This window comes from Astatotilapia calliptera, chromosome 12, assembly GCF_964374335.1.
Source record: "Astatotilapia calliptera chromosome 12, fAstCal68.1, whole genome shotgun sequence".
NCBI lineage: Eukaryota > Metazoa > Chordata > Actinopteri > Cichliformes > Cichlidae > Astatotilapia > Astatotilapia calliptera.
Window position 1 is genome coordinate 8,995,945 of NC_137433.1, and position 14,566 is coordinate 9,010,510.

A 14,566-nucleotide genomic window follows, 5' to 3' on the forward strand; every position below is an offset into this window, starting at 1 on the left:
GCTGTTTTTAAATACACCAGTCCAGCACTAAATTAGTTTTGCCCTGGGAATTAGCAGTTTATAATGTCAGGTTTAGTGCAAGGAAGCTAAACCCTAGTCAGGCCTTTATTACTGGCCTCTTGCAGATAAATTAGACCCTGGACAGCACATGGAAAGCACAATCATAGCTCAACCATGAACAAAAAGGGCGCACCTGAAAGGCATGTGGCGTGTCGTCCACACAGTACACCCGCAAGGTGTAGCTCATGGAGCCAACCTCCATGGTTCCGAACACAGCCAGCTTCAGCCTCTTGATGGCAGCCTGCGTCAGGGGCTCACCCACGAGGGCGTAAGAACCTGGCTGGTCCAGCAGCAAGTGGCAGCTTGTCGAGTCCATCAGGCAATAACATGAGGTGGATTCCTCCTCCACTGACATCACTTCCTGTCACAGAAAAAGAGGTGAAACACATGAAGACATTATCTTTAATCAATTCACGTATATATGTTAACAAATGTAATTCAGTCAGGAGAAGCTTTAGCCCATCAGCATTAATTTATATTTGTCAGCATGCCACTGTCCAGCGTTTATTCTATAGAATAAAGGTGATGAGAGGATAGCTTTTTACACTTCCAGTAGAAAAAACAAAGACTAATGACTGATTCAATTAGATGTGGAACTTAAGGACGAAATGGTGTGGTGGTAGATTGCAAAGAGGCTTGCAGACTAAAGCAGCTTAAAATCCTCATGTGTTTGCCTGTTGGATGTGTAGAGGAGTGTTAGGTGAGCCATCGGTTGATGTGGCTCATGAGCTAGACTTTTGTGCTCGACTTCGCCTAATTCATGTAACCCTGACCTCAAAGCATTAGATCATGGGTGTCCAACTCCAGGCCTCGAGAGTCGGTGTCCTGCAGGTTTTAGATGTCCTTGATCCATCACAGCTGATTTAAATGGCTAAATTACCTCTGCAACATTTCTTGAAGTTCTCCAGAGGCCTAATAAACTAATCATTTGATTCAGGTGTGTTGACCCAGTGTGATATCTAAAACCTACAGGACACCGGCTCTCGAGGCCTGGAGTTAGCCACCCCTGCATTAGATACTAAAATGGTGTATTTTATCATCTTTACTCATATGATTGGAGCAGAATTGGCTGAAATGATTGGCCTCCTAGGCCTCGACCTTGGGCACTAACAATGAAGGTCAAGGTCAAATTATTAGCCAACCTAGGTACTCATGTCACCCAAGCCTAGCCTAGTTTTCAAGTTTGAAGACCATCCATAAACAATTGGGGGTAATGTAGGTATGTTTTTACTGATTTTCATATTTGGTGTGACCTTGATTTTGACATTGACCTGATTTTCACCAAACACTGGTATTTACCATCACACAAAATTTGAAAATGATATGTTGTACACTGTGGACACTACACTGCTAATAAACAGACAGACAGATACTCCCTCCTTTCAGAGGGATAATAGGAATAATAGTATAGTCTTTAACAGATTTTTGTTGTTACTCATCTGATAAATGTCTTTAATGTCTTAATCTTAATGTCTAATGTCGCTCCTGAGAGTGAGATATAACACAAGAAACAACAGATGTGATCATGTAGGAAAAAGCCAGTTAATCGCAAACTGTCAGTCAGTTTTTATTATGCTGTTTTAAAATGTTTTAGGAAATACTGCATTTCTGAACAGAACTGCACTCATCAATAACTGAGAGCAAAATCTGTGATACCACTGTGATCCATAGTCAAAATTATTACAAGCCTTTGACACATTGCTTTTTACACACAGATCTTCTTAAACTACCATACATAAACTCTAAGAGTAAGCATATACTTGAAAAAACAAGTTGGATTTAGGGAATCTCTTTAGGCCTAACCTGTAAACTCATTTAGCTAAAAATCTAATGTAAATATTTCATCATTTCTGTGTTGAGCTGCTCCACCACAGAGGTCCCTGCACTGGGAGAAAGGCTGTACCTCTTATTAAAACACAAAAATCAAATCCAAGAAAGTGCAGTACGCATGATAGGACAGTAAACAATAAAAAAGCAGACAGAAAACAGGTTAAAAGCCAGAAAAATAAACATAAAAAAACAAAAATAAAAGAAGGAATTATCTAAAAAATTGAAAACACGCATATGAGATTACCTAAGTTCAAAATTCATGCTTTACACACTGAGCTATTTTCTGTTGATTAGAAGTGTAACAATAAATTTGGTTCAAAATGACCATGTAGCCAATGTCGTCATCACAAGATGACATGACTCAAGAATACTTGCGCAGGTCCTGTGGTTGTAAACCAAGGTCAATTTTGTATGGCTTTAAAAATAAATAAACACACCTTAAACTCAATTCTATATGCGGCAAGAAATGCAGGGAACCAGGAGGTTATATTTCTCTTTTAAAAACATCTACTGTCACCTTTTCATGTTGCCCGTTGCCACAATCTTTTCATAAAGTCTCATAAACAGGTTCATATTCATTATTTTGACACATTTTCAAACTCAGTACTGTGCAGTATGTCCTCTATGCACATCATACACATACTTCCATTTGCAATTTGTATTACAAGTCATTACATACAACACAATTTGCAGTTTCTATACTATTACGGCCTTTTTTCCCCCGGGAAGTGTTTATTGCATATTTCAAGTCAATTTAGTTAACAGACACAAAAAAAGAAGAAACAAGAAAATAAACAGCTCGCAGACTGCAGGGCTCCAATTTTCACTTATTTATTGCTCCCAGAAAGTTACAGCTTTCTGGGAGCAATAAATAATTATTTGCTCATTTCTTCACACAGCACCTGTTTTGGTTTGGTTGTCACGTGATTCAATCACCTGATTAAAAGTTACAAAACTTTAGAACAGCTTCCAATAAAGGATTAGGGTTAGGCAGAATTTATCTTACACGCTTTTCGAGGCTGTTCCACTGCGATACTTATTGCAACAGAGTGAGTCGCTGAGGTAAATATTCATGCCGAGAGCTGGCGAGAGACATCTCAGTAAGAAAACTCTGCAAATGAACTTCTGTATACAGTAGAATGTATTATGGATTCTAGTCCACTGCTGCTGAATAATGATGTACGTAGGTAACATAATGCAGGTTTAAATCACAAAGCAAAAACCCACACAGGTTGTAACCAGTCTCGGGAGAGTGTACAAAAGTATTTCTGACATAACAGATGATGTTAGTACATAGCGGGACGCAAAATAGTCATCATAAACAATGCTGAGTGTTTTATTTATGAGGCAGCAACAGCAACTGGAAAGCAGTTCTATTTTCTCCAAACCTCACTCAAAGGGAACATACTTGAAGACAAACTGGACAAAAGGAATCAGAATAATCCAGGCAGGAGAAGGCCAAGAGCCTCAAAATTCACCTTCAGATATCGTCTTTTGATTATTTATCCAAACCATCTCACAATTATTGTCACGCAGTAAGCTGCAGCAGACAGAATCCATGAAATCCGTGTGATTAGACAGTTTAATGAGGAGCTGTGAGACCAAACAGTGTACCAAAACACAGCCTGAGGAGCACAACTTATTCCTCCTCAAATAATCAAGTTAACTGGAAACATGCCAATTAGAAGCCATGTTACCAGCAAACATGTCTTACAAAACAGCAAACCTCCACGCGTTTATTTAAACACCAGCATTAACCCTAACTACATCAGTGTACAACCTATTGGTCAATATACATGTTTTGACCTACTGTGTATGATGGTCTTGGAGCAATTTGGAAATAAACTTCTGTCTCTTTTTCACCGTGGAAACGGGAGTGTGTCTCAACACAAAGTAGTTTCACAACAGCACAGCAGCTGCTCTGTGGAGCTGCTTAATGAGAGTTCTTCTGAAATGGGCCCGATGCTGAGCATAAAATATTTGCAATGTATCCATTAATGTACTATAAAGATCAGAGGATCTCTTTGATACACAAGGGAACTTAAAGTCATGAATCTCTGGTGAGTTCAAAATGGAGATTAAGTAATGACATCCCCAGGAAGTGTAAGCCACGGTGAATTTAGAAAGACATTTTTTTAGGGTAGAGTTTGTTTTTGTTTTTTTTTTTAGCTAAAATTAAAAGAAAAAGCAAAGGAAATCAAGATAAACTAACCAATGGACCTTCCATTTAGTAATGATGCTGAAACCTAACTAAATAGTTTTTTCTGCTTAAAATTTCTCATTTAGAGCTTTAATCTAACCATGTGCAAAAGTAAAACGTGAGTGAAAATGAAACAAAGCAGCAAGGAATGAGGAGACAAAAATCAAAGACAGGAACTAATTTATGTAAATGAAATTAAAGCGTAAAAGTGGCGTAAAAAGACAAAGACAGGAAGTACTGCACACAAAGGAAGTAAAAACAAAACGTGAAGAAGAAATGAAAACATAAAACAACAAACAACAAAGAGAACAGACACTAAACATAAACATAGATATCACAGATATGGGGAAAATGTGATCAACTCGTTTACCCTGAGCCAAGATGAACCAAAGAAACACTTTGGTCTAAAAGATCTATCATTATAAAGTCTTAACAAGATTTCTGTAGAATGAACCTCAATAAAGACGACCAACAACTGTCTCTTAGCCTGCCTGCCAATGAGCCAATCTCTTAATGCCTTTAACTCCTGTTGGAGGCTGTGACCAGCTGAGGCTGGTTGTTGTTCTTGAAACTTTAGTAGGGGACCTCACATCTGACCAGAAACCCCTTAGAATGACCAAATACTATTTTAAAATTAGTTTGATCAAAGTTTGATTTAAAATTTAAAGAAAAAATCTACTGTCGGGGCAGACCTGCTTATTATAAATATCTCTGTTGAGTTATGACTCAGAGAAACCGTGCATGTTCTAAAAGCAAACTGGTTTATCTGATTTTAAAATGCACCTAGCCTCCATGAGCTGTGAGTCACAGCCCCTGCTGTCACTGTTACTGCTGACCATGTTGTGACCAGGGCAGTTCAGCAGGCTGGAATATAATATCTGAGTTCCAGTTATTTTTTAGAACATTCCCTCTGTACTCGTTTCTTCAACTCTCCTTCATCCTGCTGAGGAGGCTCTCCACTGTTTGGGAGCCTCTATTATACAGTATCCTGAGTTGATATGCAGAACGTTTTGTAAGTGAACAAAAATGTGAAATTTCAGTTTATCTTGAGGATTTGATCTTAAGGACCTTCTCTTTTCTTGTTAAAAGATAAATGGGAATTGAGGCTCAAGCTGGATGAATGCTGGTAGAGAGACACTCTGCTCAGGGTCAGTTTCACCAGATGGTGCTCATCCAATCCCAAAATATGCTTCATAAAATTCTCCAATAGGATTCTCAACTTGGTAGTTGTCCCACCTCTACCACCCAAAGCTAATCAACAACCAAAATGGAAAATGCATAAGTAATTCTGTTACATGACTGTTCTGCACAGCTGAGGTCAATGACAGTTTCAATTGTGTGAGCTTCATTGGTTTGAGGGAGGTTTTTAAATGTTTTGGTGCAAATTTACCAAACTTTTAGAGTGTTATCCATCGTATCACTGGCTCCTATGGACAATGTGAGCATTGAAATTAAAGTTGTGGATCTTTTCAGATTGCTTAAGAACTCCTTTAGGAGATTGAACAGAATAACTGCCTGGCTGCCAAGTGGCAGGAATTGGTTCTAAAATGACTTTGTGTCCATTTGTGTCCATACAGTGAGTTACTTTTAAACTCTTTACACACCAAATTTGTGTGAACATTTTCCACTTTTCCACAATTCTTAATGAAGTGGTTCACAGTTTCACAGGACAAATTTGAAGCATTTATTTTTTTGAATCTAGCTTTATTTTTCCTGTGTATATAAACAGATCTGACCAATCAGACCACTGCATTTGACAGCAACTGCTCTTGTAACTCGAAACATACAGCGGTACTGAATATAGAATGATATGGAAATACTGCACTGACATCCTGAATTATTAGGGGTACAACGATATTCATATCGATATTGAACCTTTCGATACAGTGCTTTCGGTTCGGTACGCATATGTATCGAACAATACAAAATTTTTAATTTATTTTATCAACTTTCCTTCTGACAATGCTGTCTGTGTTGAGCGCTCAGTGAATCTGCGTTCGACTACTCCGCCTAGGCTCGACAGTGCAGCCTAGGCGGAGTAGTCGAACGCAGATTCACTGAGCGCTCAACACAGACAGCATCATCAGAAGGAAGAGCACAGGGCAAGCTAGCGAGACAGAAGTTAAGCTCTCCTTACAACATGGACCTCCCGCACCCTCATTCAGATCTGGCGTTTGGAATTATTTTGGTTTTCATGTGACATATGACCCTGAAGGTAAGCGAGTCATGCACTAAAGTAAAACAGTATGTTGGATGTGCCATGCAATGCTCAATTACATGGGTGGGAGCTAGTGTGTTAGCGCAGTTAGCTCGTTAAGGTGTTGGCCGTCTAGCCCCATGCACGGGGCGATCGGCGGTAGCTCGTTAACGGAGATTTGCCGTGTTGTGGCGCTAAGGTCATTTCAACGAGATTAACCTGAAAGCACTAGTGGGAACACAACGAATATGACTGCACATTTACACCGACATCATCCTAGTGCAAAGACAAGTGGAAGCAGAAAAAAAACAAGCAAGCATGCTACTAACTTTAGCCGAGTCATTTAGACAGCTGTTAGCACATGATTCTCCTTATATGTTTAATATGCTGCTGAGAATATAGCCCAGAAGAAGCGGATAGTATAGCTTTTATTTTGGAAAGAGCCATTTCTCTGTAATAAACTCTCTTTTTCCAAAGATGAGTGATTCCTCAATCAGATACAGGGCTCGCAATATCGCTAGCGATCTTTTCAGTCGGGCTACCAAAATCTATCTCTGCCCTGCCCGTCGGGCTATTGCAGGAAGGAAAAATATATGTCAATGCTATTGCATTCTTTCAGAAATATAGCTGGGTAATTATGTCATTGCCATCGGTGAGCCACTGTCAATATGTGACATATTGAAATCGCGTTTGAATTTGCGCTTGTTTTTTTGCTTTCACTTTGCAATGACAGCACTGATCTGTGAGTGATGATAATTTGTGCACCAATTCCTCTGACATCGTCTTATTAATTGTTAGCTTACTATGCAAACATGACAAGTGAAATCTCCCGCAGCAAGCTTAAACATGTGAGAGGTTGATCGCGCAGAGAATCGCTGAGCTTATGTGAGTACGTGTGTAAAAGCAGCAGGATTTATATTTGACTACGATGACCTTCACAGACAGATATATATTTTAGTTCTGCTGAGCCAAATAAGAGAGGTCAGGGTGAAGAAGTGACAGCCAAAGAAAAGCTTACCACAAAACTGAGAAGTTATGACAAATCAGACTATAAGGCAAAAAGAAAGTGCAGCTTTATGGTTTCATGGACAAAAGAATTTCTGTGGCTGCAATATGACGAGCTAAATAACCAGGGCTGCACATAAGTGGTCCGCAGGTGCGCATTCGCTGTCAAAATAAAAAACACGCACAAGGGTTAGGGTTAAATTTAAAAGCTGTACTTTTGAGTTAAAATATATATTTATAATTTTAATAAATGACAAATTAAAAAGGCATGAACATTTTTTTTGTATTGAAAAAATATCGAACCGTGACACCAAAGTATCGAACCGAACCGAACCGTGAATTTTGTGTATCGTTGCACCCCTATGAATTATGTACTAAAGCCATTGTGATAATTCAGCTCTTGTCTTTGGCATTTCCCTAATCCCGTGCTCTTTCCATGCAATCTTTGGAGTTTCTCCTGTTGAAGGTATGTTTACCAAATATCAGGCTGGCTTCGTGGTATTCGGTACCCTTATAGAAGAACGCTGCATGTCGTCCTAAGCCCTGGCATAACTTCCTGCTTAAAAGACTTAATATATTTTACCCTCGTAGGACTTAAGAATATGACCCTGAGGACATGGGTGTAGTCTGCAAGAGGGAATCTAATATGCTTTGGGTTAATTTGGCATTACATGTTGATTTTGGACTGAAATGAACAAGAACACCATCCATGTCCTTCATATGGAACAACAGAATGTGCACATGCAAACCATATTCCAAATCAGTGAATAATAAATTCTCTTGGCCAGGTCAGAGTCCAGGCTCAGATATTCTGAGGCACCGTGCTCCTCAAACAGATTTAAATGTTACTACTTCAGCTACATTCCTGTCAGGTGCCTGGGACTCCTGTGATTATGTTTATGCATTTTGCACTTCTGCTTCCTGCATGCTCATAAGCAAAACTTAACACAGTGCAATATGGCATTGAATAACATTATAGCGTGGCTGGGAGTGTTGAGGAGTCTTCTGTGAGTCATGTGCATTTTAATGACAGCCGAAATGAGGGTATTTTAATGGCACCAGGCATTTGCAGGTATTATGATTGTTCAAGCTCCTCGCTCTCTCTCTTTAGGTTAGGCCTCAGTGGTGGATCATTATTTCCAACCAAGAAGCTCTAAGGATCTCTGTGCCCTTTTAATATTAGAGTGAAATCTCAAAGCGACACGAATCATGTATTCATTCGTTTCCCCTCTATTCTTCCCCTCCGTCTCATTCAAAACACTTGCACATCTTGAGAAATTGCCCTCTTACACTGAAAAGATTTTTTTCTTGCACAATTGCAAACTTTAAAAAGGCAAGGTTACGTAAACATGAACTTGAACTCAAAGGGAAGGGAGTTTTAAACCCCCCAAACATACTAAACTGTGAGCAAACAAAAAGAGCCCTTCAGAACGGCATTTATCTCTGACTGAGTGACCCAGGAGAGCTGACATGGTTTCTAATCTGCAGCAGCATCTGGTGGCATCTCAGAAAGAGATTATAAAGGTGGACACGGGCAAGGATATAACAAATGAGGGAAGTGAGATGAAACTAACACTTGTTTTATGTAATTTGGCATTGACTTGTGTACAATTTCTGTTGGTGTGATAACTGCAGAGAAGGACCCTGTATTAGTGAGTGAGGCAGCTACCTTTGCACCTTTGAGGATCACTCGGGTGACTTAAAGTAGATAAGAGTGACCTGCACTTCATAGCCATTTTATTCTCTCATTTATGTAAGAATGTAACAGAATACATGTGTTACATTCTGATTTAAATAGAGTGTGGAAATCAGCAGGTGAGTTGATAAAGTGTATTAGTAGATTTGGAAAAACAAAACCAATTGCAAGACTGGGAATTTCCATCCATTCTCTTTCACTTATTGATGCAGGGTGACGGGAGTGGGGATGGGGTGTGTGGGGATTAATTTTTTTAAATTTATTTAGCTGTGCTGTTAATATAAATGTGTGTCACCACAGGCTGAGGAAGAACAGCAAACCACATAGAATGTCACTGAAGTGACAGCAGGCAAAATAAACTTTAGCAACTAAGAATTAGAGATGGACCGATCCGATATTACGTATCGGTCCGATACTGACGTAAATTATTGGATCGGATATCGGAGAGAAATAAAAAATCTGATCCATTAAATATCAAAAAGGCACCTCACAAAACTTGCAACATGGCGTATCTCGGCCCATAATCGTAGCACGTCGGAGCAGTGTGCTCACGTGATAGAACGGCTGTGTGTATTTGTAGCCTCAAACCAGCATTTCATCTCTGAGGAAGTGATCCCAGAGAGCAGTACAGCAAGTGTGTAAGTTCATCTCTGAATGTTTGTAAAGCATTCCCACGTTAAGCTTAACAACCAATATATGGAGCGACTGCCTCTTCTCTCTCCCTCCCTCTCCTGCTGCTACTTCAATCATGAAACTGCTTAATGATCAGCTGATCGGCTTTTCTGTCGCGAGTCCGTCTCTCTTGTTTGTTTTTGGCCCACTTCGCACCAGAAAGAGGAAACCAGCGGCTGAACAACAGCAGCACGTTTAACCTTGAAAAGCTGTTGTTAGAATTTATTTAATATTACTTTCTACACCAGGATCCTTTTCTACATAGCTGACGGCTGGTAATTGTGCAGGGGCGGATCTAGCAATGTTTTCCCTGCGCATTAACAGGAAAAAGGGGGCACAAAGACATACTTTTCTTTCTTATTCTCATTTAAAATATCTAGCTTTTAATAAATAATTATCTGAATCTTACACCCAAAGTTTTAATCTGATGTAAAATGTATAGAAGTCCATTATTGTATATATGGTAAATGGCCTGTATTTATATTGCGCTTTACTAGTCCCTAAGGACCCCAAAGCGCTTTACACATTCAGTCATCCACCCATTCACACACTGGTGATGGCCAGCTACATTGTAGCCACAGCCACCCTGGGGCGCACTGACAGAGGCTGCCGGACACTGGCGCCACCAGCCCCTCTGACCACCACCAGTAGGCAACGGGTGAAGTGTCTTGCCCAAGGACACAAAGACCGAGACTGTCCCAGCCAGGGCTTGAACCGGCAACCTTCCGATTACAAGGCGAACTCCCAACTCTTGAGCCACGATCGCCACATAGTAACTGTTAAGTCTAATATACCCTAGTAAGCTATAGTACTTTTTCCTTTGGGAAGATACCATTTGTGCAGTCTGCAATTCTGTTGAAGAAAGATGTTGAATCTATTTAATTATATGCATTTTTTTCCAACCTGCATCAAATTAAAGTTGATTACGTCGATTAAGAATCATGAGGTGGAGGGTGGGGGGGTGGTTCCCTATTTTTTTTTTTTTGCTTGCTATTAGTTAGGTTGCTTAATATTTCTGCTAAGTACTCTTTAAAACATCAGAATAGGAAGGCTGGAGTAGGTTTAAGTTTATTAGATTGATCAGTATTGCTGAACTATGAAATATTTTGGGTGCAGTGTATTTTTACATACAGGTATAACAGAATAGCTTTAGTGTTGTTGTTTATTTAAACTTGAGTATGAACTTATACAAAATGCAGCAAGATATAAAAAAAACAGTTATTGATTAAAAAACACACTATATCGGATTCATATCGGTATCGGCAGATATCCAAATTTATGATATCGGTATCGGTATCGGACATAAAAAAGTGGTATCGTGCCATCTCTACTAAGAACCAGATTTACTAAATAGAGCTAAACGTGTTTTAGCGTGGTCTCCAAATAGCCTTCATAGATGTGGTTGGTTTCACGGCTTATTCACAAAAGTTGCACTGTTTACAATATCAATTGAAAAAAGTAAGAAATGGTTTTGTTTGGCTTAACTGAAGCCATTATGGGTAAATTGCATGTTGTAAAGGTTTGCAAATCAGGTTGCACGCTTAATTTATATCTCTTCTCCTCAATAAGAGTGACCCAATTTGAAAAGATTATTTTTTAAGTAATGGACACAGCAGCTTGCAGTAAATTTTAAAATACATGGCTGAAGCTAAAGTTTTCCATACAAAACAAGTGCTCAATTTGCCCCCTCTCCAGATGCACGATACATGTCCATACAACAGTCAAACTCATCCCATACTTTGACGAACATGTTTCTTGGTTGCCAGTAGCAGTGGGATTAGTGAGTTTCAGTGGGATTCATAATTCACGTGGTTGCTAGTACCATGTGAATCTCTTCTTTCTAACAGCATTTGTTTTGATCACAAATGAAATCATATACAGGCAGGTTTTATCTTTCTCGATGATTTCATTTAAAAATTTTCACAATCCTGTATTTTCCTGACTCTCATTCTGTGACATCACTGGGGCATCTGTCAGTTTTCTTGACTATTGTTGGTATGACAATGCTGCTCACTAACAAAGACAACCTAGCCTCCACCTCAAACAAAACCCTAACCCATAGAAGAGCCACAAGATAATCTCAGTTACTCAGTGGGGTCTGTCTCTGGTCCCCATCAACACCCCAAACCACATTTGAAGTAGACTGTATAAATGGTTGGCAAGAAAACTAAAGGAGTGACACATACTGTACACACAAGCAGACACACTTACAGAGACTCCATGGATTATTATTACAGACTCCGAATTAACATTTTGTTACAAATGCAGAGCTGATGTTTAATACTGGAAACCAAACCATGATCCTGAGACCAAAGTATTTGTCTAAAGCCTTCCACATTTAACAACATGTAATATACATGTACTGTAAAATGGATGCAATGTTATGTTTCACCAGCATTAACTGTTAATCAAATCACGTTTTAAATCTTGATGAAAAGAACAACACTTTTGCTCTGCATACACACGTGCAGTGTCAGATTAGTTTGGCTAACCTTAGTAGTGCTATCAGCAGAGCCTTGGTTTTATTCTATGTAAGAAAGAGACATCGCTGTCCAGAATATGGTTACACCGGAGACTGACTCATTTTTGGAGGCTCCAGTCCTGCTGTTACTTTAGTTTATGTGATGCAGACTGAGTTTATGTTTAACAAAATGTAAATATATAAAACATTTATGAGTACATTTCCATTCCTTTCCATTTGCAAAACCCAATGTGCACACTTCACTGTCAGAAAGAAGCTATTGTTGAAATTGTTTAGATGAAGTTTGAGGTTTGCGTATGTAGGCTGCTGTGCTTGAATATTCTTCAAAGCGGCTCAGAAAAACATTATTCAGGACAAAAGCAGACAGTGTAGAGAGCTGACAAATCCAGCCTAAATAACAAGCTCTTTTAAGTGCCGACAACCACCACAACAGCCGGGGGGCAAACCTGCGCTCTTCATTATTCTGACCCGTGCTCGGGTTTCACAAAAAACTTTACGTCAGCTTTACATTTACATTACTGCCTGACTGAATATTCTCTTGACTTCATCACCCCCCCTGCATGCCACCCTTCCTTCCCCACATGTCTTGTTATCATCTTGTTGCTTGCTGTTCAAAAACACTAGCAAATAATGCAAAGTGACAACAGCAACTGGGGCTTTTTATTCCTATGGGTTTTGAGATTAAGCTCTCGGGATGTCATCCAGACCAGTGAAAACAATCTTCTTTACTGGAGGGGAAGGAGAAAAGAAAGAAAACGCTGACACTGTTGGAATGAAAAAGCGTTTAATGTTAAAAGAAGGAGTCTTTTTATGTGTGTGTGTGTGTGTGTGTGTGTGTGTGTGTGTGTGTGTGTGTGTGTGTGTGTGTGTGTGTGTGTTCTCACATGTCTCTGCAACAGTTCATCTGATCGACTTTAAACTCCACTGCTAGTAACAAGACTGCATTATGGAACTGTAGGTCATTCTGGGGGTTCTTGTTGATGTTAGACTTAAGGTCACAGTGATCATTAGGGATGGTCATAGCCATTAAATTATACAATGAAAATGTAATTGTTTACTTTTTCCTCTGTTTTTTCTGGTTTGTGTGTTTGCAGCACCTCTTTTAGACCACTTTTACCAAGTGACAGCCAGAGACGTCTAGCAAATACTCGCTAACTGGTTGGGAAATACACATTTTCCACTACTTAATTAATAAAGATGCTGAAAAGCATGTATGTGTGCACAGGTCTGCCGTATTATAGACAGCATATAAGTCATGTGAAAGCATGGGCAGGTAGGTGATCTTCCAAAAACAGTCAGTTAGCAGTAAAAACTGAGCAGCAATTTTGCTTGCTGCACTGGAATGATGTAAAATGTTCAGCTAACATAAACCACTCGTCTCTACTTTTCATTGGAACAATGCAGCAGTGTTGTTAAGGGGGCATGTTTTTCTATGGAGGTTGAGTGCTCAGTGAGTTATAGAAACAGACTGGTGTGCTACAACTGCTGGAACTGGATTTATGGGGCGACCATGGCACAGGGGGTTGGGAAGCTCATCTGTAACCGGTTCGATCCCCCTGCTCTCTCTGTCCAGGTCGTTGTGTCCTTGGGCAAGACACTTTACCCTACTACCTACTGGTGTTGGCCAGAGGGGCCGATTGGGCGATATGGCAGCCTCGCTTCTGTCAGTCTGCCCCAGGGCAGCTGTGGCTACAACCGTAGCTTGCCTCCACCAGTGTGTGAATGTGAGAGTGAATGAATAGTGGAATTGTGCCTAGAAAAGCGCTATATAAATGCAATCCATTATGATATGGCACATTAACAGTGTGGGTGCATCAAATTCCTGCTCCCATGAGGCCACTGGAGCTAAATGCACCCAATAAAGACAATGACAGCAATTCCACCAAATGACAGAAGCTGAGTCAACATGCAGTGGTGGTTAAATGCTTGTGAAATGATCATCGTGCGATTTGAAGTTGAGCAAATAGAGGAACAAAACTGCGTCTGTGACTTGAGGTCACAAATACATAGTGGGGCCTAGTCAAAAATGCACATTTTCTTATCTACCTCTGCTGATGCTAAAATCCAGATGAAAGCAACACTGCACTTGGTTTGTTGTTGCAAAGCATCAGACTAAAGCTGCTAGCGAGAAACATAAAACACATTGTAAGAGCTGAGATGCTTGGTTGTGCCCAGAGCGGCTGGTGTGTTGGCGGGGGTAAATGGAGAATGATGGTCAGCACAGAAATAATCTCCATGATTCTCCTCCTGATTGCCTCACGTCTGAATTCCCTGTGCCATGTCTTTTCCTGATCCACTAATCGATACCTACACACCCCCCACCCCCAAAGTCTTCCCACTAGCTGACAGCAGCCATGCCTCTTCCAGCCCATTACATGCTGTAATTGTTTCTTTATTTTCCTCCCGCCGTACTGGCAGTGTTAC

The 14,566-nt window shown here is 40.0% G+C and overlaps 1 protein-coding gene across 2 annotated transcripts in view; it reads right to left on the reverse strand.

The window, feature by feature from the left end:
* The window catches only part of unc5db (unc-5 netrin receptor Db), a 296,820-nt gene that overhangs the window by 31,198 nt on the left and 251,056 nt on the right, over positions 1 to 14,566 (reverse strand). For both annotated transcript variants that reach the window (XM_026187286.2, XM_026187285.2), the window contains one exon: positions 194 to 421. In XM_026187286.2, the coding sequence (XP_026043071.1) occupies positions 194 to 421 (228 nt within the window). The remainder of the gene's footprint in view (positions 1 to 193; positions 422 to 14,566) is intronic.